At 47.6% G+C, this 25,199-nt stretch overlaps 1 protein-coding gene across 1 annotated transcript in view; it reads right to left on the bottom strand.

The window, feature by feature from the left end:
- Positions 1–25,199, bottom strand: part of dlgap1a (discs, large (Drosophila) homolog-associated protein 1a) — a 365,484-nt gene that overhangs the window by 280,560 nt on the left and 59,725 nt on the right. The window contains exon 5 of the mRNA XM_056293184.1: positions 1,194–1,389. Within this exon, the coding sequence (XP_056149159.1) occupies positions 1,194–1,389 (196 nt within the window). The remainder of the gene's footprint in view (positions 1–1,193; positions 1,390–25,199) is intronic.

Here is a 25,199-nt window from a genome sequence, read left to right as displayed (position 1 = left end):
GACCGATCCCGTATGGAGCCTTGACCAATCCGATATGGTCTTGTCAATCCACATAACGATTTGGCAAAATTTTACGTCGGATAACCTTCCTGACACACCCACTAACTAACTCTATGGAAGGGGGCACAGTTAAAGTGTTGGATGCCATCCCAGTATTCATGGGCTTGCCCCCATGCCTGCTGCCAAGCCTGCCTCACTACTGAATTAACATGAATTTGTTATTTTCAGAATAAGAGTTATAGTGCGGCCTAAACAGCCCTTGAATAACCCAATATCAGAATGTCCTAAAAGTATTAGTTCAAATATAAGCACTGCCATTAAGTTGCTATTCAAATAATCCATAAGACCTCTTTAGATGGCCATGTCTTATTCAGCTTATCCTCATTTGCCTCATATCAGAAATGTTGGCCATCTACATTTTTGGAACCATGTTTTGGAACCCTCTATTCTAATCACTGTTTCCATTCCATTTCTCTGACATCAAACAAGAGAGCAAAAAGAGAAATATGAACATTTTTGAAATATTCCCCAAGTATGGGAAACATCTTGAAGTGGAGGTCTCGACAATTTGCCCTTTTTATTTTCATTTTCTTGTTGCTCATTAACGTTCTCCTGAGCAATGCATACACACACACACACACACACACACACACACACACACAGACACACACATTGGTATAGTTTTTATGGGGGATGAAATGGAAACGGTGCATTGTTTACACACTGACATTGAGTTTGGTGTTTGTTTGTTTGTTAAGGGTGAAACATTTAAATGGTCAAAAAATTGATCTCATATTGGGATGGATGAATTTTTTGGGTCTGACACATGACTGTCCTGTTTTGCATGGCCCATATGAGGCAGATGTGCTTGTATGGCACTGTGCTCGGACCTGGGCTTACCAGTATGTAAAAGACTTAGCAAATCATAATGAAACAGACTCAATAGGTTGTGTTCACTCAGATCATTCAGTGCTTTCCAAATAAACTCAAATAAATCTTTGGCAAAGCTGAGGCAAAAAGGCTGCCTTAAATATTTACAATTGGGAGCCGTGACATCAAACATTTAAAGATAATTTCCAGCACTATGGTGCCTGCCCAAGCCTGTCATTGCCTCTTTACGTAGCCATGGGGAATGGTTCGGCGGTTCACATCGGAACAGTGATTGTTGTCACTGGACAGATTTGCCAACCAACCTGACTGATGGTGCTCATGGCCCTCATGTAGCTTTCATTGCGCGAACGGTATTGGGGCGAGGACAGCAAAGATTTGGGGTCGAGGAGAGTTTTAGGGTCCAGGGTGTCCAGGCTTCTATTGATTGAAACCTCACTCACCGCACGCAGGTAGCTGTGGCTCCGGATCTGCAGCTTTGGGGAATGCTCAGTGGAAATCCTGACAGAGGAGTAGAGAAGGACAACACAGTTAAACACAGCTTAATCTCTGAATTTAGTTAATCTGGTAGTGAGCCACAGTTTAAAGGGCCAGTTCACTCCAAAATCAAAAATGCATGTTTCTATTCTTACCTGTAGTGCTAATTTATCCATCTATATCATTTTGGTGTGAGTTGCCAAGTCTTGGAGACATCGGCCGGAGGGACGTCTTCCTTCTCTCAAATACAATGGAACTGGATAGCACCGGGCTTGTGTTGCTCAAAGCACCAAAAAATACAGTTGAATAACTCAGCAGCAATGTTTCTTTCCTAAAGCCATGATCTAGTTACTCACGATAGGCCACACACCTAGTTGTGAGCAGTTTCATGTAGGCGTAGTTCGGTCTCAGAAAATAGTTCTTACATGAAACTGCTCACAACTAGGCGTGTGGCTTATCGTGAGTAACCAGATCATGGTTTCTGGAAAGAAACATTGCTGCTGAGTTTTTCAACTGTATTTTTTTGAGTAACACAAGCCGAGTGCCCTCCAGTTCCATTGTATCTGAGAGAAGAGCTCCAAAACTCGGCAACTCACACGGAATGATCTAGATGGATAAATAGCACTACAGGCAAGAGGAAAAATTTGTATTTTTGATTTTGGGGTGACTGCCCCTTTATTCTCATGTGAACAGGTAAATGCCAGTGCTTTTTCTTTCTCTTCCCCACTCAAATGAAAAGCGCAACGTTAATAAAGTCGGTTTAACTGACTGATTCTAAACGTTGTATAATAAGACTGAGTCTGAGGACAGAACACTCCAGATCTGTCTTTCTCACTCCAGAACAGTCAAAGTGAGCCTTCGCTGCTCCAGCCTAATAAGTCTGTGCCTGTCCACTGGCAGTGCACTGCTCTACTTACAGTCAGTGGTGTTCTCTCACCTTTCTTACTGTACTGAATCTTGGCCTCAAGCTGGGCAGGCTGTGAACAAAAGCATGGAATCTCTCTACAACCGCACACTAAACATCATGGCCCCAAAAGTCCTATGAGGTACCATCACGGTCACATCCCTAGGAAGCACAATCTATTCAGCTCTGAAAACTTCACCAATCTTGCCATCATGAAAACAGCTTTTAATGTCTAAAAAAAGTATACAGGCCACAGCGCCCAGGCATGTGCACTAGGTGGACACCTGCAGGTAACGGTCATGCCCACTGTGCAGAACACCATTGAGGCATCTGCACTCTCACACAAAGATTTTGTCAGAGATTTTAAAACTGCTGGGTCACTTTGGTACCTTTAAGAAAAATATAAAATAAAAGAAAAAGAAAAAAACAAGTTACTAGAACAAGAGTCGTGATCAAGAATGAAATTGAAAAGCCGCTGTAGGCCCCCATGACTGTGCGGTTTCATTATTTTAAATGTTTTAATGTTTTGTTATCGGTTATTTCCTTGTGTCATATTAAATTGTTGTATTTTATGTTAGGCTGGTTAGAAAAACCCATCTTGAATGGGCAGCACAAGCTATAAATACTGTACTGGAACGCACGTCTCTTTGTTGGTATTTGTCCCTGCTCAGATAAGCCATAACTAACTTTAACAAGGATCCACCTGCCACCGTTTAGAAACCCACTGTGGTGCCATATACAAACTTCCTCCTTGTTGTTGGAGCACAACATGGTCCAGTTTTCCACCTGCCCACTTGGTGTTTTCCTTCATAAGATTCTTGAAAGGTTATTCATTTCTGTCAATGTAAAGATGTTTTCTTGTGATTAATATCACTGGCACGCTTACTATACTTTCAGTTTTAAAAATGAAGGAGCTCAACTTTACATCATATCAAGGAATCAGGAATGAGCAACAATCTATTGTCATTTCTTTCATGTACTTGCATACAAAAAAAAACAAAAAAACAAAAACAAAATTTCACTTCTCCCGGCCCACGGCAGTGCAACACAAAAGTAAAAAACGCACATCCAAAATTCCCAAAATTGACACCGCCAAAAACATATAAAAACAAAGAACAAAGAATTAAAAAAACAAAAACAAACAAAAAACAAACCGTTAACAACACCGTGCACTCGGGGCAACAGTCCAAAAAAGAAGGCCAGCCAGCCAGGAGGACTGTGGGAACTGCCGGTCTGCATGGGCCAGCAGCTAGCTTAGCCTGCCCCGCCTCTGCATCCTGTCAGACCGCCCTCGGGGTTTCCTCTTCGGGCGCAGCTCCGGGCAGGACCGTGGTCCCCGGGCCCACTGGACGCAGCAGACCAGGCTCCCTCAGCCGACCCAGCGCCAGCTTTCCCAGACATTAAACGAAAATAATGGGTGATCAAAATAAAACCTTCACACCATGACACAAACTTAGACGCAGATGTGGACAAAGACATTGCAGAGTCGGTACTGGGTGAGGCCGCCGCAAACCTGAGCTCGCTCCGCCATCTTCCCACAACAGACGCGGTGCAGGTAATGTTACTTCTTTGTCTGCTGGAAACTTTCCATCCAAGGTTTCAAAAGTTTTCACAACTTATTTGTCACAAGTTATATATCCCATTCATTCACAGATCACCATTTTTAAAGAGGTGGTACAACTGTTTTGTTTTTTAAAGCTGAAAACATTTTGGTCTAACCCACACCACCATCACTGTCCTCTACATCTACACCCCATCATATCCCATGTTCCGGAAGAACACGGCTGACCGTGACGATCATTTTAATTTGAATATTCTGCTTTTATTACTAGTTGTATTTACTGCTGACATGTGGGCCTCGGTTTAAACTAATGTTATTAAGCCGTTTAGTCTCGCGTTCCAGTTTCTCACCTGGTCATCGGTTTCTCCAGAGCACGTCTCCGTCTGGCCACCCCCCTCACCATGTCTCTCTCTGCTCTGCCTGGACTGTGACCAGATACCATTTTACCAGAAGAACAATGACTGACTTTGATTATATTTTAATTTGATATATTGAATATCCTGTTTGTATTACTAGGTTGACTTGCTTTAATGTTATCAAGCTGTTTATCTAGATATAGTACGTGTATAAAGAAAAGAGTACAATGTACAGTAGTAACAGCTAGCTGAAACGTTAGCTAGTGCAGTATGTACTAGCTAACGTTACCTATTTAGGTGTCTGGTTACCTACTGTCTGAGAAAACCTCATATGTCCAGCTTCCAGTGTCAACGGGTGTCCTGCCAAGGTACATATCCCCTGATAGAAGTGTGCCCCGGTCCTGCTTTCTTTGCTTTTTAGGCAATGCTACTCCCTCATACCAGGAACCTCAAACCCCATACCAGATCAATAACTCACAAATGTGTCTAGGAACATCATACATCTACTTTCGGCTGCTCCCGTTAGGGGGCGCCACAGCAGATCATCCATTTCCATCTCTTCCTGTCTTCTGTATCTTCCTCTGTCACACCAGCCACCTGCATGTCCTCCCTCACCACATCCATAAACCTCCTCTTTGGCCTTCCTCTTTTCCTCTTCCCTGGCAGCTCCATATTCAGCATCCTTCTCCCAGTATACCCAACATCTCTCCTCCACACATGTCCAAACCATCTCAATCTTGTCTCTCTTGCTTTGTCTCCAAACCGTCCAACCCGAGCTGTCCCTCGTCCTTCCTTGTCTCTCCCAATGGAAATAGGAGCAAGACCATTTAAAAGTTTAAAGTGAGCAATAAAATTTAAAATCAATTTGAAATGTAACAGGGAGCCAGTGTAGGGAGGCAAGCACAGGCGTGATATGGTCATGCCTCTTTGTCCCTGTAATGTGCTGAGCAGCAGCATTTTGTACCAACTGCAGACAGTGGAGGGAGCCCTTGTTGATACCAGAAAAAAGTGCATTACTGTAGTCAAGCCAAAAGAGTAACAAAATGTCTTTGTGGATTTAGAGAAAGCATATGGCAGGGTGGAGGTGTGGTATTGTATGAGGAAGTATGTATGCAACCCCTTTTACCCCGTGACTATAGAGGGCAGGGCCCTAGGTTCTCTCACTATAATACAAATTATATTAATCTTAGTTTGCATTCCCTAATTATACAAATTCCCATGAAATGAAAAACCTTTAGATCAAACAAGACAAAGTTGCAACTCGAAATATGTAGTCTGTGGATGATGAAAGAAAGGAGATGAGACCACTTCTCCTTTTGACCACACAGCCATGGGGTCGTTTATTTCCTCCAACAAACTCTAAGTCAGCAGTTCACTATGCTAAAAACCTCAGCCTCGTGTCTACCCACAATCCCCCTTGCTAACCCCCGTCCACTGTCTTAAAGGGACCGTCTCTGGCCCGCATGGTGAATATGTAACCTGCAAGTAGGTCAATACACACGCTCCCCCCTGAATTCACCATGACAAAAAAAAAAAAAATCAACTTGGTGGGGGACGAATAATGCGGCCAAAACGGCTCCTCTTGACAGGTGTAGGGGCAGGGGGGCGTCCACGCCGAGGGGGCTGGGCCAGTTGAACCGGCCTGTCCAAGTCCAGGTGAGCCGGGTTGAGGCGGTCCACCGAAAACCACTCCTGCTTACCACCGACATCCAGAACAAAGGTCTTAGCCCCCGCCGCCAGGACATGGAAGGGGCCATCGTAGCGGGGCAGCAGGGGGGTACGGTGGGCGTCATACCGGATGAAGACGTATCTGGCCGACTGCAGGTCCTTGGGGATGTAAGACTGAGAGAGACCGTGCCACGAAGTTGGGACTGGAGTGAAAATGCTGTCAGCATCCTGTAACAAAGCTCGTTGGCGGGCAGCAGACCAGGGTGCCGCGCCGTCTGGGAGAAATTCCCCCGGGACCCACAGTGGCTGGCCATAAACTAGCTCGGCCGACGAGGACTGGAGATCTTCCTTAGCGGCGGTCCGCAGGCCAAGCATGACCCATGGGAGCCGGTCAACCCAGCTACTGTCTGTGAGGCTGGCCCGAAGAGCGGCCTTCATAGAACGATAAAACCGCTCACATAAACCGTTGCCCTGTGGGTTGTACGCCGTGGTGCGGTGCAGCTTCACCCCTAGGCTTTCAGCGACTGCAGTCCAGAGCTCGGATGTGAACTACAAGCCCCGGTTAGAAGATAGGTCAGATGGCGTGCCAAACCGGGCTACCCAGGACCCGATGAATGCCCGGGCCACCTCAGTAGATGTGGTGGTTGACAACGGAACAGCCTCTGGCCACCTAGTGGTCCTGTCCACCATGGTACGCAGATGAGGGAAACCACGGGAGGAGAGAAGGGGTTCTACTAGGTCCACATTGACATGGTTGAAATGCCTCCCAAACACTGGGAACAGCGCCAGGGATGCCTTGGTGTGGCGGTGAACCTTGGAGCACTGACACGCCACGCAGGTGCCTGCCAAGTCCTTGACATCCTTTCTGGGAACATGCCACATGAACTTGGCCTTCGTTGATGCCTCCACACCTGGGTGTGAAAGGCCATGGATGACGTCGAAAACCCATCGCCGCCAGCCTGTGGGCACCATGGGCCGGGGCTGACCCGTGGAGATGTCACAGAGAAGCGTTGCCCTGGCATCGTCGAACACCACATCCTTCAGCTGCAGCCTGGTGTCAGCAGTCCAGTAAGCCTGCACTTCTGTGTCAGCAGCCTGGTCTGCAGCCATGGCTGCGTAGTCGAGTCCCAAGTGGATGGCCCCCAACATTGCCCGGGAGAGGCAGTCGGCAAAAAAGTTGTCCTTGCCGACGACGTGCCGGATGTCAGTGGTGAACTCTGAGATATAAGAGAGCTGGCGCTGCTGGTGCCCAGAGCACGGCTCGGTGGCTTTGGCCATGGCGAATGTCAGTGGCTTGGGGTCCACAAACACAGAGAACCGGCGGCCTTCCAGCAGGAACCAGAAGTGGCGGATGGCAAGATACAGATCAAGAAGCTCTCGGTCGAAGGTACTTTATTTCTTCTCACTGCTGCGCAGCTGGCGGCTGAAAAAAGCAAGCGGCTGTCAGGCTCCGCCCACCCACTGCTCATATACTGCCCCCACAGCGTAATCTAAGGCATCCGTGGTGAGTGCTACTGGGGCAGTTGGTGATGGGTGCGCCAACAAGGTGGCGTCAGCCAGTACAGCTTTAGCGTCCTCAAACGCCCGATTTTTCTCTTTTGACCAGTCCACTGGGCCCATGGGGTCCTTACCCTTCAGAGCCTCATACAGAGGGCGCATGAGATGAGCCACCAGGGGAATTAACCGGTTGTAAAAGTTCACCATGCCCAGGAAATCCTGTAGGGACTTCACCGTGTTTGGGCATGGGAAGCTGGCGATGGCTTTCACCTCGTGAGGGGGGGGGGGGGATTGCTCTGTCCTTTGTAACACGGTGCCTGAGAAAATCAATGGCTGGCAGGCCCAACTGGCACTTTGGCGGATTGACGATTAGCCCATGCTGGCTGAGCCGTTTGAACAGCTGCTGGAGGTGGACCAGGTGCTCTGCTGCGGACGTACTGGCCACGAGAATGTCATCCAGGTAAACAAACAGGAATGGCATATCTCACAGCACAGAGTCCATGAGCCGCCGAAAGGTCTGTGCAGCCCCCTTGAGCCAAAACAGCATCCTCAGGAACTCGAACAGGCTGAACAGCGTGATTACTGCCACCTTTGGCACAGCATGCGGTCGGACCGGCACCTGGTGGTATGACCGCCCCCGCCAAGTGCACGGAGAGGTCCTGGATGTGCGGGACAGGGTAGCGGTCTGGCGTCATGGCGTTGTCTAAGCGGTGTTAATCATCACATGGGCGCAAGCCTCTGTTAGCCTTCGTGACCATATGCAGGGGGGAGGCCCATGGACTGTCGGAGCTGAGCATGATGCCGAGGCGCTCCATGTTGGCAAACTCCTCCTTGGTGATGGCGAGCTTGGCTGGGTCGAGGCACCGTGCACGGGCGTAGACTGGGGGGCCCGTGGTGGTGATGTAGTGTTTCACTCCATGCTTGGCGATTGCTGATGAGCGGATGGGCGTTGTGAAGTCCGGAAACTCAGCGAGCAGACGCTGAAATTCATCCCCGATGGAAATCATGTTGGACAAGCTGATGGAACCCGCCTCCCCCAGCGTACATGGGTAGGAGCAGGAGACGGCGTCAATCAAGAGGCGGTTTTTAACCTCTACCAACAGCTCATAAGCATGCAGGAAATCTGCACCCAGGAGGGCAATGGACACCTTCACCATTACAAAGTCCCAGCCTAATCGCCAACCTCCAAAAACCAACTCCACATACCTCGTGCCATAGGTGTGTATGGGGGTGCTGTTAGCAGCATCCACAGGAGGGCCGAATCCGCCGGCCATCGCGTCCACTGGTGTCGCAGGCAGGATGCTCCGCTGCACGCCCGAATCAACTAGCAACCACCAGCCGGAGATGGTTTCCTGAATAAACAGCAGCCTGCCTTCCTGGCCTATGCTCAGGGCTACAACTGAGTACTGGCCCTGGCTTTTCCCACCCTGCTGAAAGTGCCTGGTGCACAGCATTGCTTGGCTTTGGTTCCAAACCTAGCATGGTAGAAGCACAGTCCCCGAGTCCTGCTGCCGACAAAAACTGTTGCCATGGCGAAGCCCACAGCCTCAACCAGCAGTGCTGGAAGAACGAGGGTAGGCTGCAGAGCGGCCGCACACTGCTATCAGCTGGCAAGAAAAATCCTGTCAGCCTCCTCGGCCAACTCCCGAAAATTGCTGGTGGCGACAACTTGGAGCTGGCCAAGGCAGCATGGACATGCGAGGGGAGCTGACGGAGGAACAGCTGGCTGAAAAGGAAGGCGGGGTCGCACGAACCCAGCATACTCAGCATCTTGTCCATTAGCTCAGACGGCTTGCCGTCTCCCAGGCCTTGCAGCGAAAACAACCAGTCCGCCCGCTCCACCTCTGCTAGCTCAAAAGCCTGCAGCAAGTGTCTCTTGATTGTGCCATACTTATCTACGGGCGCTGGGGCTTGCAGCAGGCCCAATAACCTTGATGCCGAGTGCCGCCACGACGTAGTAGTACTTGGTTTCATCCACGGTGATGTTCCTAATCACGAACTGGGCTTCGATGCGAGCGATCTATGCTACCGCAGCTGTTTCCCAGAAGTCGGGAAGTTTGAGCGAGACGGCGTTAGTCACTGCGGCTGCACTGGTAGCTTCGTTCTCCATGGCTCACGTCGGGTCACCAATGTGGAAGATGAAAGAAAGGAGACGAGACCACTTCTCCTTTGACCACACAGCCGGGGGGTCGTTTATTTCCTCCAACAAACTTTTTGTTAGCAGTTCATAATGCTAAAAACCTCAGCCTCGTGTCTACCCACAATACCCCTTGCTAACCACCGCCCACTGTCTTAAAGGGACCGTCCCTGGCCCACATGGTGAATATCTAACCTGCAAGTAGGTCACTACAAGTCATTGTAAAAAACAAAAATCAAAACAAAACAAAATAAATGGCGCACTTTCACTATATCAGGCTCAATACAGTTCACATACAAAATTACAGTAGGCACCTTTTTCAATATTCCAAATCAAACACATTACACATTAACTAAACTAAAGCCGGCCTCTATCAAACTAATAAAGAGGTCCTCCAACCCACCCTCGTTGCAGGCCTGATATCACGTGTCCAACCATGTTATCCTCACTCTTGCGAGCTAAACGGACAACCGTAGTCACTCAGTTCAGGAGAATGGCAGCTCCAGAATGTTCAGGAAATGGCGGTGCGCGCGAATGCTTTCAGACGCGGGTGAAAACGAGACGAAAGGCTTGCTGCTGGTGACTCGTTTCCACATGAGCACGTAGCCAGAGGAAGTTTGAGTAAACCCTGGTGGCTCAAACCGCTATCTGGTGTGGCTGATGCCATGCGAGTCTTCTTTCAGTAGCTGCATATGTTCACTGAACTAGCAAACAAGGCTACTATATCAGCTAGCTTAGCTAACTAACTAGCTAGCTAACGACAGTCACGGTGAACTGGAGAATGACGCATTAACATCTAACCGACGTTTACTTTACATCCATCAGTATCACACTTACAGCTTACACTTCGAATATTGCGCGATTAAAGTTGTAAACTATAAGACTGACGTTTGCTACGTTTTCTATCTTTTCCTCACCACCTTGAATCTACAATCTCACCCGTCTCTTTTCTTCCTCTCACCTTCTTCACAACCGCGTGCCCCTCCCTTCACCGTGACCCTTCCCCCTTACTCCTGATTGGCCTTACGTACAACAGGCAAGTCAAGTAAGAAAACATATTGTAACGTGCATGGATAAATAGACACGTTGGTCCTTGACTTACGGGTCGGACCCTTTAGTCGATTGGTTAATATTGTCGCTTGTGGAGTGGGAGACACGGGTTCGCGTCCCAGCTGTGGCCATTCCCAGACTGCCCCCCGAAATCGCTACATTGGTGTCAGAATGGGATGGTGAGACCATGAGGTCATCGGAAGCACGTGCGCCCAGAGGCGTGAGAGAGCTGATATTCTGAAGCGCGGGGACGCGCTTCCCAAAGGAGGAGGCTAGTGTAACGTGCATGGATAAGTAGACACGTTGGTCCTTGACTAACGGGTCGGACCCTTTAGTCGACTGCTTAACATTGTCGCTTGCGGAGTGGGAGACATGGGTTCGCGTCCCGGCTGTGGCGGTTCCCGGACTGCCCCCCCGAATTCGCTACAATATATAATCATATACATTCAATATAGTACAACTGTACCAAAATACATTTTATGAAACCAAAATAATAACCGGGTTACACCCTCCGCCTTCCAAATGTCTGTATGTCTTCATAAGACACCAAGAATCCAGTCAAACTAAGGAGTACTTAGTGTGGGGAGTGTTAGGACTGTATGACCTATTTTGTTTTAAGTTTGTTTGGTCTCAATGACAAGACCTCTGTGCACAAGGGTTAGAGGTTGGTCGCTGGATCTACCTGGCTCATCATAGGTAATCCTGATTGTTGGCTTTACAGCTGGCTTTGGCCTTGGCTCAGATCTGACTCTCACATTGTCTTTGGACACATTAACTGTCTCTTCCTTATACATACTGGGTATTTTAACTCACGTTTTTTTCTGGGGCCTACTAGGCACCTGCTCTACACTCTCTGCACTAGACTCATCTGCATCCTCCAACCGTCTTTCCCCATCTTACCCATCCTCCCGGATCACCTGATCTTTACTGTCCCGCGCCTGCTGCTGACCCTGACCCTCCCCTCTGTGTCGAAGGTGTCACTAGGTGAGTTGCTTCTGGCTGCTGTATGGTAAGGATGAGGGGTGTGGGGTAGCTACGGGGGACGATCCCTACATGTTAAGAGTCAGACTCAGATTCAGGATCACTTATGATATCAGGAGCCAACTCTTGATCAGACTCCTGGTCTCCTAAGCTATAGTGCTGACTCAGCATCATCATCGGACGAGAATCGGTCATCAGAACCACTTCCATATGTCTGATAAGGAGCGTCGTCTTCATCTTGGACAATGACTGGGGCTCTAACAGCATCCAGACTCTTGCGAAAACATGCTTTCTGGTAAGTACCTTGGAGTAAAAAATAATCAAGGTCAGAAGACGAATCTAAAACTTCTTGCAACTCTTGACAAGCTTCTTGAGTCTCAGGTAAGGTTTTTTTCTTATTCTGACGGGTCACAGCTCTGCTTCTTGGTCTGACAGGTGGTTTGTCCACCACGTCTGTGTTCGGGATTCTTACAAGTTGACCAATCGGAAGGAGATGATCTCTGTGAACAGTCTTGGTACCAGTTCTTCCATCCTCGCGTTTGATCTTTAACACTGGAAGGTTGGGCATCTTCTCCACCACAACATAGGGATGAGGGCTCCATCTGTTTTCCAACTTGTGTTTCCCTCTCAGGCCCCAGTTCTTGAGTAGCACTCTGTCACCAATCTCCAAGGACTGAAATCCAACTCTCTGGTCATAAGCCTTCTTGTTTCTCTGATGCCTTTTATCTGCAGCTGCATGCAAGCTTGTAGGCTTGTTTTAGATCATCCTTTAGTCTAGCTACATAGCGGGAATGACAACCACCCTCTATGCCATCTGGAGAGGTCCCGAAACACAAGTCGGCAGGGAGTCTGGCTTCTCTGCCGAACATCAGATGATACGGCAAATATCCTGTAGCATCACACTTTGTGCTGTTGTAGGCATGGACCAAGTAACCCACATGTTGGCTCCCGTTGCATTTCTTTCGGCCTAGAGTCCCAAGCATGGAGAGTAGGGTTCGGTTGAACCTCTCTGGTTGAAGGTCTCCCTACGAATGGTAGGGAGTTGTCCACGACTTGCAAATTCCCATTGAGGTCAGGAGCTTTCGGACCAACCGGCTTTCAAAATCTCTTCCATGATCCAAATGGATCCTCACGGGTAGTCCATAACGTACAACATACTTCTCCACCAGGACCTTTTTGATAACTTGAGCTTTCTGGCTTCTTGCTGGGAAGGCCTGGGCATAACGTGTGAAATGGTCGGCGACCATTTACACCTTGCTTATGCTTTTTGCGTCGGGTTCCATACTGAGAAAATCGATGCAAACCATATCCATGGGCCCTTTGCTCACTATCTGGTGCAATGGGGCTGCTCTCTGACAATGACTTTTGCGTATGACACATTCCCCAAAGTTTTATGTACTGTTCTGTGTCCAATGCCATATTTGGCAAGTAAAACCTGGTCCTTAATAGGTTAGTTGTTCTCTCAATGCCTAAATGATGAAGATCATCATGCATGGACTTTAGCACTACATCTCTGAACTCAGCTGGAAGAACTGAGAGGCATCCTCTCCTGAGGGTCTTTTGCTCAGGCGATGGAGTAAGTCATCCTTCATTTCTAGTTTTCCAATCTCCCTTTTTATCTGTATCAGTTCTGGATTTGATTCCACATCTGAAGGCCATTTTCCATGCTTTGGAGCCTGTATGGTTGGCCCAATCACAGGGTCCTTGTTCTGTGTGGCTATTAGCTCTGGCCATTACATTTGTCCTAATGAACTCACATCCAAGCATGTGGGAAAAGCATATATGTCTGGGACACATTCGGGAGATGCTCCCAACTGATCAACACATCTCAGTGGACAGTTAGAAGACTCAGGGATGCAGAGTCGCTGACAGATGGCCTTCACTCCACTCTGGGATAAAGTCACCCATTCATCTGTGTTCTCCTCATCGGGCACGGCCCTCAATAGTAGGTCGGCATCTATATTGTGTCAGCACGGGCGATACTGCACATCGAACTCGTATGTGGACAAGGCAGCTAACCATCTGTGCCTTACTGCATTGAGCTTTGCTGTGGAGAGCACGTACATAAGAGGGTTGTTATCCGTATGTACTGTGAACCTCGCTCCGTAAAGATAATCACGCAGTTTGTCGACCGCAGCCCACTTTACGGCTAAAAACTCCAACTGGTGGATCGGATAATTTTTCTCAGATGCACTCAGCGTTCTGCTCACAAAGGTGACTGGTCGCAAACCCTCCCGATACTCCTGGTAGAGCACTGCACAAAGTGCCTTTAAGCTGGCGTCTACGTGCAGGATATAAGGCTTCTGAGGATTTGTAAATGCCAGCACAGGTGCATGCATCAGGCAGTGGATGATCTGCTGAAATGCATCTGTGCAGGACTGATCCCATCTCTCCCCGAAGGGCTCGGACTCTTTCCGGTAGACTTTACTCTGATCTGGGGCCTGTTTCCTGCTCTTCTGGGTTGGAGCATAGCCCTTTGTGAGCTCTGTCAGTGGTCGGACAATGGCTGCATAATTGGCTATAAAACGGCGATAGTAGCTGCAGAATCCTAAGAAGGATGGCAAGGTCTTCAAGTTGGTCGGTCGAGGCCAGCTGTAACTACTTTCATCTTTTCGGGGTCTGGCTTGACACTCTCTGTGGACACAATGTATCCCAGATACTTCACCCTTGGCAAGCAGATTTGGCACTTGTCCACAGAAAGTTTCAGCCCAACCTCTCCGAGACGGTCTAGGACATTGAGCAGTCTTTCTTCATGCTGTTCCAGAGACCTCCCAAAGACCGCCAGGTCGTCGAGGTACACGAACACCTTAAGCAAGTTCATATCACTTACTGCCCTCTCCATTAAACTCTGGAAGGTCGCCAGCGCTCCACTTATGCCCTGTGGCATTCTCTCAAACCCATAACAGCCTAAAGGGCAAACAAATGCCATGTTCTCCTTGTCCTCTTCTGACATGGCTATCTGATAATAGCCACATCCCAAGTCAAGGACGGAGAACCATTGGCTTCCGGTCAAGGCAGTCAGAGCATCATCAATGCAGGGTGTCGTATATTGGTCCAGGATGGTACGACTATTCAACACCCTGTAATCAATGCATATCCTAACAGCTCCATTTTTCTTCCTCAAGACAACTATTCGGGATGCATACGGCTTTGGGACTCTGTTATGACACCAGCCCGCAGAAGCTCTTGGAGATACGTTTCACACATATTCAATGTCTGCAGGTTCCAGTCGATGTGACCTCTCACGGAATGGTTGAGAGTCGGAGAGCCGGATTTGATGTTCCACCCCTTTGGCTAATCCGACATCCCACTCATTCATGGAGAGGATATGGGATTTTCCAAGTCGGATTTTCTATTCTTCTGAGATAGGCGAGTCTCTGAAGTTGATCTTACTCTCGTCAAACTCTAATGGGGTTGTCTCTTTGAGCAGGATGGGAGTGACTGAGTCTGCCAGGTGCATATGCCCAATCAGTTCCCACTGGAACGGCTGTCTCTCTCAGTGAGTTATTTCTGACCAAGACTCTGAAGCTGTTAATGTCCATTGCCTGTCTACACACCACCATGGGCTGAAGTGTCACGCCGGAGGGAGTGAGGCTATCTGTTAGAAGACTACACTAATACTTTATGTCTATCTCTGCGCAGATGAAGTGGATTATTAAACCGTTATAAAGAATCGTACTGACTACCGAACTTCTGCTGGAGGGAAAAAATGCAGCCTTCGTTTATTCGGTAGTTTGGGGAGAAGAAGAAAATGAACCGCGTCTCAGTGACGTAATCAATCCGCGCATGCAAGCGCAACACCGCCCACTTGTGGACAAACAAAGTCGTAAACAAAATAATAGTACACAGTAACACAGTCATACAAATACATTGGTGTCATATCTCAACACTCCCACTTATGAATCATGTACTTACTGTATACCTTTTCATAATCATAGAACAAATGAAAATAAACTTGGTATAACCCATACCACTCACATTTCACACACCAAACATTGCCTTAGCAAATGTCTTCAGTTTTACCTTGGATGCGGGCTTCGTCATTACATCCGCAACCATTTCGTCTGTAGGGCAATACACCAATGACATCCTTTCCTCTCTTATGGTAGACCTTATAAAGTGGTATTTGATATCCACATGTTTGCAGTGTTGCCTACACACCGGGTTCTTCGCTAAAGCTATTGTCCCCTGGTTGTCCTCATAAACCACTGTTCTCTTGTATTCATATGAATCAATACCTCCCAGTAACTGTTCAACATAAATACATTCCTGGATGGCTAAAGCCAGAGCCATATACTCCGCCTCGCACGTAGAAAGTGCCACAGTAGCTTGTTTCTTGGCTTTCCAAGAGATAAGTGCACTTCCCCTGCTCATGCTCACACAGTAACCTGATGTGCTGCGTCTATCCGCAGTATCTGAAGCCCAGTCGGCATCACTATATGCCTGTAAGCCAAGCTTCTCGTCGCTCTTCCTGTAACAGAGCTGTTTGCCTGTGGTGCCCTTAAGGTAACGAAACACATGTTTTACTGTCACCCATTGCTCTTCAGTAGGCTCTGCAAAATGCTGAGATAGCTTGCTCACAACAAAACATAAATCTGGACGTGTACATGTAGCTAAGTATATTAGACTCCCGACCACCTCTCTGTACTTTTTCACATCTAACATTTTTGGTGCATCTTCTGAGTAGTCTAATTTCTGCTCACATGGGGTTTCTCTTACCCTGCACTCCTGCATATCAAAACGCTCCAATATTTTCTCAGAGTACCTTTGTTGTGAAACTGTTACACAGTTGGCGGACTGAGTGAAGTCCATCCCAAGAAAGCACTTTAACCTGCCCAGATCTTTCATCCTGAATTTTGTGGACAGCATCTTTTTCACTTTACTCAGCATCTCTGTGCTGCTTGATGCTATGATAAGATCATCTACCCAGGTTATAATGCTCGTTTTCCCTTCCTTTGACTCCTTGGAGTACACACAATGGTCTGATTGGTTTTGTGTAAAACCATCACCTGTCAAACACTCGTGTAACAGTAAATTCCAATTGCGGCCAGACTGCTTGAGGCCATAGATTGACTTCTCTAGTTTACACACTAGTTTTTCTCCCTTCTCAATATAACCCTCAGGTTGTTCCATGTATATGTCATAGTCTATGGGGGCATGAAGATAGGCCGTCTTTACATCCATCTGGTGTAAAATCAAGTCATACTGAGCCGCCTTCTGTAGAAGCACTCGAACACTTGTTAGGTTGGCTGTTGGTGAAAATGTCTCCCCATAATCCACCCCAGCTCTCTGGCTATATCCCTTTGCTACAAATCTAGCCTTGTACTTGTCATGTCCGTCTATATCTGTCTTTATCGAATACACCCACCTTCCTCCCACTGTTTTCTTGCCCTCTGGCAATTTCGTAAGGGTGAATGTTTTGTTGTCTCTTAGAGACTCCATTTCCTCGTCCATTGCCCTGGACCACTTTTCTGATTCTGGCGATTCCATGGCCTCTTTAAAGGTCAGAGGGACACCACACACTGCCCTGTATGCATAATCTATAGTAGTGAGTGAGCTGTCATCACTGTCGCCCTGACTATAGTCAATCAGGTATCTCGGAGGGTTGCGTTCCCTTTGGGGGTACCTCCCACTGGCTGAGGCTTGTGATGTCACCCTTGGGTGCTCCTCGTCATCATCCTCGGGTGCTGACTGTGTACCGTCAGTCTCTACTCTAGGCTGAGTTGCAGCTGTCTCAACAGACTTTCTCTCTCTTACCCAGTCTTCTGGGTGCAGACCTGGTGTCTGAGTCTCATTTTCACTAGTTGCCTTGTGTACAAATTTAACTAGTCTGTGTTTCTGTACTTTCTCTTGGTCAGGGTAGTAGACTAGGTAGGCCGGGCTGTTCTTGTTTTGGGTAAACTTCCCTTCTATGCATACTGCACACTCTTTGTCAGGTTTACACACTTTACCCTTTATATGCATACCATCAGTGATATCCTGTAGCTTTATGATATCGTCATAGTTGCAGTGGCCCATTATCTCATGCCAAGTTTCTATATCATGGCTCACATGGCACTTTTCAACAACACATTCAGTTTGCAAATAGTACATTTTCCCCTGTACAAAAATGTCAAACCTGGTACCATCCGGTGACTTTAGGGCATCCCTGCCCTCTTCGAAGAACACACTGGCTCCGTGTGCTGTCGCAGACTTCACAGAGAAGAGCTCTTGGGGGTACGATGGAATATATAGTGCGTTCCGCAGTGTCACTCTACACCGTCGCCCCTCACTGTCGAGCAGACATACCGTAGCATCTCCCCTGCCCTGCACCACACCAAAGGTGCGCTTACCGTCCGCCAGCTCCATGCAGTGTTTCTCTGGCTCGAACGAGCTGTCAAAGCTCTTGAACTTCTTCTTATCATTGACTATGTGGGAAGAAGCCCTACAGTCCACAATAAATCCTGGTTTGAACTGTTGCCGTCGTCCTGGTCCTGCTGAGCTGGTCTCTCCAGCCTGCACTCTTTAGATGTAGTCCTCTTCTTTCGCAGTATTCCCCGGTCCCTGACCTCGACCTGCTCCGTGACCACCGCCGCCGCCGCCACCTTGCTCGCGTGCACATCTGGCTCCATCAGCGCGGTCCTTCTTCTTGCACACTTTGTCCGTGTGACCCTTGATCCGGCAGAAGCTGCACCACATGCTGCGTGAACAGTCCGATTTCCGATGGCCTTTGTCACCGCATCGCCAGCACACCGTTTGATCATCTTCTCCCTCACAGCGTTTCACTGGCTTTTTCTTAGGCGCTGCGTGGGCCTTCATCACCCTCTCGGACCTCTCGTCCGATGCTGTAGCATTAGCTACATCTTCTGCCGCCTCAAAGTTTCTCAATTTGGCCTTAAATTGTCCCAATGTCAACTCACTGTCGCCATGTGTCACCATTAGAGTGAATGGCTTATATCTCTCGGGTAACCCCCTCATCACCATGGCCATCATTAGTCCCTCACTCGGTGCTTCTCCCGCCCCTTTGAGAGCCGTAATGATTTGTTCAGCTCGGATAATGTATTCGGTTATCGTCTCATTATCAGCTTTCTTTAAACCAGTCAATGTTACATACAGAGTGACAATCCGGGGTCTGCCCTTACCAATGTAATGTTCCCGCAACACCCGTAGACTCTCTCTACCGTTGTTCTTCGTTTCTCTGAAGATCAGTCCCAAGCTTGTGTTGTCCAATAAAGGCGCCAATGCGCAGTAGGCGTCCGCGTTCCGCTCCTCGTCTAGGGCCTGCTCTTCCGCTGTCAAAGGTCCCGCGGGCTCGGTAAGAATGGTGGTTTTCAGCCCCACACCATGCATGCAACAGAGCATTCGCTCTTCCCACAGTTCATACTCATCGGCCTGTCTGTTGAATGTGGGCCACCTGCTCTTCTTTCGCTCCATCTCCCTAGGTAGCGTTAGCTTAGCGTTCCGTTAGCTTCCCGATAGCCTCTCTCGATGCTAACTAGCTTCACACTTGCTAACTTGCTACTCCGTGCTAACCTGCGCGCATCCCGCCATCCGAGGTTATCACACTTCGTGTACTTCTTTTATCAAACTACTAAATAATCCAATGTTATCTGGGCCCATAACCTGTTAGAAGACTAGACTAATACTTTATGTCTATCTCTGCGCAGATGAAGTGGATTATTAAACCGTTATAAAGAATCGTACTGACTACCAAACTTCTGCTGGAGGGAAAAAATGCAGCCTTCGTTTATTCGGTAGTTTGGGGAGAAGAAGAAAATGAACCGCGTCTCAGTGACGTAATCAATCCGCGCATGCAAGCGCAACACCGCCCACTTGTGGACAAACAAAGTCGTAAACAAAATAATAGTACACAGTAACACATAGTCATACAAATACATTGGTGTCATATCTCAACACTATCGGTGAAGAATCTACCACCAGGATTTCTTGGTCAACACCATGCTTAAGCTCAACTTTGCACACAACTTGCACATCACCGCCAAGGGGTAGAATTACAGGACCGGGTTCTTGCCACCTCACACAGCCTGCATCATCTTCTTCCTCCACCAACACATTCGTGCCATCAAGTGTAGCCTGGTCTTCCATGTGACAAGCTTGGACACCCAGAGTCGGAGTCACATCAATACCACTGTCTCTGCATTGCTTCACCGAGCGTCTGACATGACTAGCATTAGTTTCTACAATGACTGATCTGCACTCTTGGGGCTCGGGCATATGAGGGCGAGGACTGTCACAGTCTGGCTGGTACCCAACACCTCTGCGGGATACTCCAGATCTACTACTATATAGCCACAGTAGGGGTAGCTAGGATTGGATTCACTTAAACCCCAGAGGGCCAGCCCAGAGACAGGTTGAATGGGGATATCAGACAAGTACTTCTGGTACCACGATTCAAAGATGAGAGTCACCTGTGAGCCACTGTCTAATAGGGTGGTGCAAGGTTTCCCACTCACTTTCAACTGCACAAGGCTAGGTGGCCCGACCAAACCATCAGGAATACTTGGACTCTTGCAAGGTAACTGCACTTTTTTTTCACATCACAGTTCGGGTCGCCAGCTGAGGCATCACCTGTATGCTGCTCGTCTTTTGACACTTTCAGGGCTTTGATTAATCTCTTGATAACCTTAGCCTGATTTTCAGGGTTGTGGCACTTCCCTGCAAAATGCCCACTCTCCCCACAACGGTAGCAGAATTTCCCCTCTGCACCAATTGGTGATCTTCGAAGGGAACTTGAGACGGGTTTTGAAGCTTCCACAGTTGCGACTGCCCTCGCAGTCACTGGTTTAGTCACCCTATTGGTGACTTTCTACTGTAGTCGCTTTATTTGCTTTTTCAAAGCTGCCCGCTCAGAGTCAGGACGGGGTTCACTATGCGGCGATGCACTGAGGGATGTTTTTCTCCGCACATTCACGGGTGAAAGCGAGACGAAAAGCTTGCTGCTGGTGACTTGTTCCCACGTGAGAATCCCACGTAGCCAGAGGAAATTTGAGCAAACCCTGGTGGCTCAAACCGCTATCTGGTGTGTGTGATCCCGTGCGAGTCTGTTTTTAGTAGCTGCGTCTGTTCACTGAACTAGCAAACAAGGCTACTATATTAGATAGCTTAGCTAGCGATCTGCTAACGACAGTCACGGTGAACTGGAGAATGCCGCAGTAACGTCTAACCGACGTTTACTTTACATCCACCAGTATCACACTTACAGTTCACGCCTTCGAATATTGTGCGATTAAAGTTGTAAACTATGAGACTGACGTTTGCTACGTTTTCTTTCTCCTCCTCACCAGCCTTGAGTCTACCATCTCACCCCGTCTCTCTTCTTCCTCTCCCCCCTTCTTCCCAACCGCTTGCCCCTCCCTTCACCGTGACCCTTCCCCCTTACTCCTGTAACACCTGTCCCATGTAGCTATATAAAAATCTGTTATGTGTAGTAGTGCTGTGTGTGTGTGTGTGTGGGGGGGGGGGCTGATTGGCCTTACGTACAACAGGTAATTAAAGTAAGTCAAGTCAAGTTTATTTATATAGCACATTTAAAACAACCACAGTTGAACCAAAGAGCTGCACAAGCTTAAAATACAATATAAAATAAATGACACACATTAATATATGTAAAAAACACATAGTAAAATAAAGAAATTAAAATGTAAACGATAAAACACAAGAGTACAAGTATATTTCCACAATAAAATCACGGTGTCAGGCTCAACTTGAATTGAAGGCCAGCGAGAAGAGGTAGGTCTGTAACCAAGATTTAAAAGTCTCTGGGGTCTGAGCAGATCTTGTGTGTACTGGTAAGTTGTTCCAGAGATCAGGGGCAGCCACTGCAGAGGCTCTGTCGCCCCTGTTCTTAAGCCTGGATCTCAGAACATGTAGGAGCATCTGGTTTGTTAACCTGAGTGCTCTGACTGGTGTATGATAATGTATTAGCTCAGATAAATAAGATGGTGCCAGCCCATTTAAATACTTAAAAACAAGTAATAAAATCTTAAACTGGATCCTAAAACAGACAAATAAGAAAACATATAAAATCATATACATATTTCAATATAGTGCAAATGTACCAAAATAAACTTTATGAAACCAAACTAATAACCGGGTTATTATTTTGCTCTCTCAAGCTAGTGTCAGTTGATCAACAGGCCCAAACGTTAGCACAACAGAAATGCAGTGAAATTGCTGAAAACATATCACACTGTCCATGTAAAGCCACATCAACAAAGATTATACACAAATATAAAACAAATGAAGGACAATTACCATGTGCGCCTCTTGAACCACGTGTAGAATGAAGTTGTTTTGGGGGCTGTATACGGATAGGTCTTTCCTCTGCATCTATGTTGGTTCTGACCCATAATGCAACGGTTACTCTAACGTCAAATAAAGCTTGCATAAAGAGCACACTTTTAACTAAACATTTTTTACCGTGTTATATTTCAAATACATTTTATCAATGTCACCCCTTTTAACCACTTACTACATTTTTAAGCGTTTTTTTCTTCTTTAATTCATTTCTAGTTTTTCCCCTTATCCCACCCGATTAAGCCAATGGCATATGGCCGGAACTCTTGTTGAATAACTCCGCTGGCTCACGTTTCCACAGGAAGGAGATAGTCGTTACACCAGCTTCCTTCAAACTCGTGTCGGCTGCTCTCGCTATTTTACACGCTGAAGCCTCCTCGCATGGATTGCATCACCTTCAGGTCGCGAAGGAGGCGTAGGGAGAATGCTTTCAGTTGCTTGGCTGCAGGCGCCCGGGTGGGCCAGAGGGGTCGCTGGAGAACGACGAGTCCCCGAACGCTACACCGATCTACACCCACTATCCCTCGGGTAAGGGTGGCCTAATGAATGCCTTACCCCGTGCACGCTTTGGCCGTGACCGGTTACGGCGAGTCCGGGATACGAACCTCCCAGACACGTGACGAGCGGGTTGCAAGAACGGCGGTTTATTCCGCTCGGCCACCAGAGCGGCAACATCGGATTTTGTTTGTTTTAACGGCTGAATGAACTCAATACAACTCTCTCTGAGACAGTTACACTCACACCAAATTACGATATGATAACCTTTATGCAAATATACGAATAAATCTACTAATTTCCACAACCAAATAGTTGGTATTTAAAAAAAAAAAAAACCCGCTTAGGTCAAGACTGATCCTTTAAACTTTCCAAATATTTAGAAACTAGTTATATTGTAACACATTTTAGTTAATTTCTATAAGCACAAATAATTTATGAATAGGGCGTTCAAGAATGTATGGACTAATAAGTCGTTGACCTCCTTTCCCTAGCTTTATATTTCCTATTGTAACTTGCACCAGTCCGTCATCATCTTCACAAACATCAAGTACTCTTCCAAGTCGCCATTCATTGCGGGGAATGTCTTCTTCCTTGACAATGACGATATCTTCAATTTTCACATTTCATCTTGAAGAGCGCCAACGTTGTCTGAGGGTAATTTTTGCTAGCTATTCCTTTCTCCATCTACTCCAGAATTGCTCTGCCAGATAGAGTACTCCGCGTAGATATTGTAGGAGTGGCGCAGGATATGTATGAGGGAAGTGTGACAATGGTGTGTGGTTGGAATGACGGTTGAGTTCAAGGTGGAGGTGGGATTATATCAAGGATCGGCTCTGAGCCCTTTCTTGTTTGCAATGGTGATGGACAGGTTGACGTGTTAGATTCACGGACGGAAGTCACCGACTCCTCTGTACTAAACTTGAAGTACGTAATAAAATAACAGGAGCAAAGCAGACTTTCATTGTGCTGTGATCCGACTTTATTCCAGAGAGCGAGTGCACAATAAGACAACCCGGAAACAGTGATGCCCCATATATATATATAAAAACACTGGCGCCCTCCAACGGCACCCTAGGGAAGTGTCCAGAGCAGACAAACACAAAATACATCACATCTCCTCCCCACTTATTTAGCTTGGAGTTCCCCGAAAAACCTGTATGCCTATTTATATCTCCTGAATAACACCCGGATATTCCTGCAGAACAACACGGAATACTTTAAAACAGATAACATAACTCAAAACCTCCTACTATCACTTGCATTAAAAAAAGAAAAAAAAACAGGACCTGCACATGTTACACAACCTGGGTGAGTGGTGGTAAACTGCCCAACTCACTAACTAACCTAGTGTGGCGAGTGTCCCTTTAACCCAAAGTCCATTACAGGGTGAGGCGGTCTGGGGATTTTCTTTTCCGTGTAGGGCACCTCCTAACAGTCTCTGAGGGAACAGTCTCTGGGGGAGCATCAGCCTCAACCGATACTTCTGTTGGCCCCGAGTTTACTGGCTCCGTTTGTGGGACTGAGTGACTTTTCGGGGGGGGGGGGGGGGGTCCTGCCTACCCGCTGGGGGAATTGGCCCTGGATCTTCTGTGGGGACAGTAGCCATTAGCTCCAATGAGGCGGGTTTTGGTGGCTCTCCGGGCGTGAACATTTCTGGGTCGCCCAGAAATGTGTGTTACGTTTCCAGTGTAGCCCTTACCCCACATCTACCATGTAGGACACTGGCCCCACCTGAGACACCACCACACTCGGAATTCACTTCCCCCCCCCCCCCCCGTCTATAATCACACACCAGAATAGAGTCCCCAGGAGCGAAGTCTTTGTCCTTGGCAAATGGGGCGCTGCGACCCTCGTGGCCCATCTGTGCTTGACCCACCACGGCCGCCATACTTGGTTTGAGGAGGTCGAAGCGGGAGCGGAGCCGACGGCGAAGGAAGAGCATGGCCGGAGACTCATTCGTCGTGGCATGGGGAGCATTTCTATAGCTGAGCAGGAATGAATCCAGTCGATGTCGCATCGTGGTCTGCCCCCTGGAAGCTTTCAATGACCGCTTAAGTGTCTGCACAAAATGTTCCGCCAATCCATTTATGGCTGGGTGAAAAGGTGCATAGCGCACATGTTTCACCCCATTCGCATTGAGAAAGTGCACAAAATCACTCGAGGTGAACTACGGACCATTGTCACTGACCAAAACCTCAGGCAGGCCATGACGGCTGAGCAACCCCCTTAAAGCCTGAACAGTCTTTGAGCTTGTGATGGAATCCATCAGTTCCACTTCCGGACACTTTGAGTGAGCATCAACCACCACTACCAACATACACTACCGTTCAAAAGTTTGGGATCACCCAAACAATTTCGTGTTTTCCATGAAAAGTCACACTTATTCACCACCATATGTTGTGAAATGAATAGAAAATAGAGTCAAGACATTGACAAGGTTAGAAATAATGATTTGTATTTGAAATAAGATTTTTTTTACATCAAACTTTGCTTTCGTCAAAGAATCCTCCATTTGCAGCAATTACAGCATTGCAGACCTTTGGCATTCTAGCTGTTAATTTGTTGAGGTAATCTGGAGAAATTGCACCCCACGCTTCCAGAAGCAGCTCCCACAAGTTGGATTAGTTGGATGGGCACTTCTTTGAGCAGATTGAGTTTCTGGAGCATCACATACCTTGTTTCTTTGCAAATAACTGTGCTGCACACAGGCAGGGAGTCCAGGTGGTGTAACAGCATGGTATCCACATAACCTGGTTTGTCCTTGTGATCCACCTGCAGTGGCAGGCGTGAGAGGCCATCCACATTTCCATGTTCAGCTGCACTCCTGTATTGGATAGTGTAGTTGTGAGCCGCCAATACAAGGGTCCATCGCAGCAGCCTCATGGC

Source organism: Lampris incognitus, chromosome 14, assembly GCF_029633865.1.
Source record: "Lampris incognitus isolate fLamInc1 chromosome 14, fLamInc1.hap2, whole genome shotgun sequence".
Classification (NCBI taxonomy): domain Eukaryota; kingdom Metazoa; phylum Chordata; class Actinopteri; order Lampriformes; family Lampridae; genus Lampris; species Lampris incognitus.
This window is presented reverse-complemented; position numbering and strand designations above follow the sequence as displayed.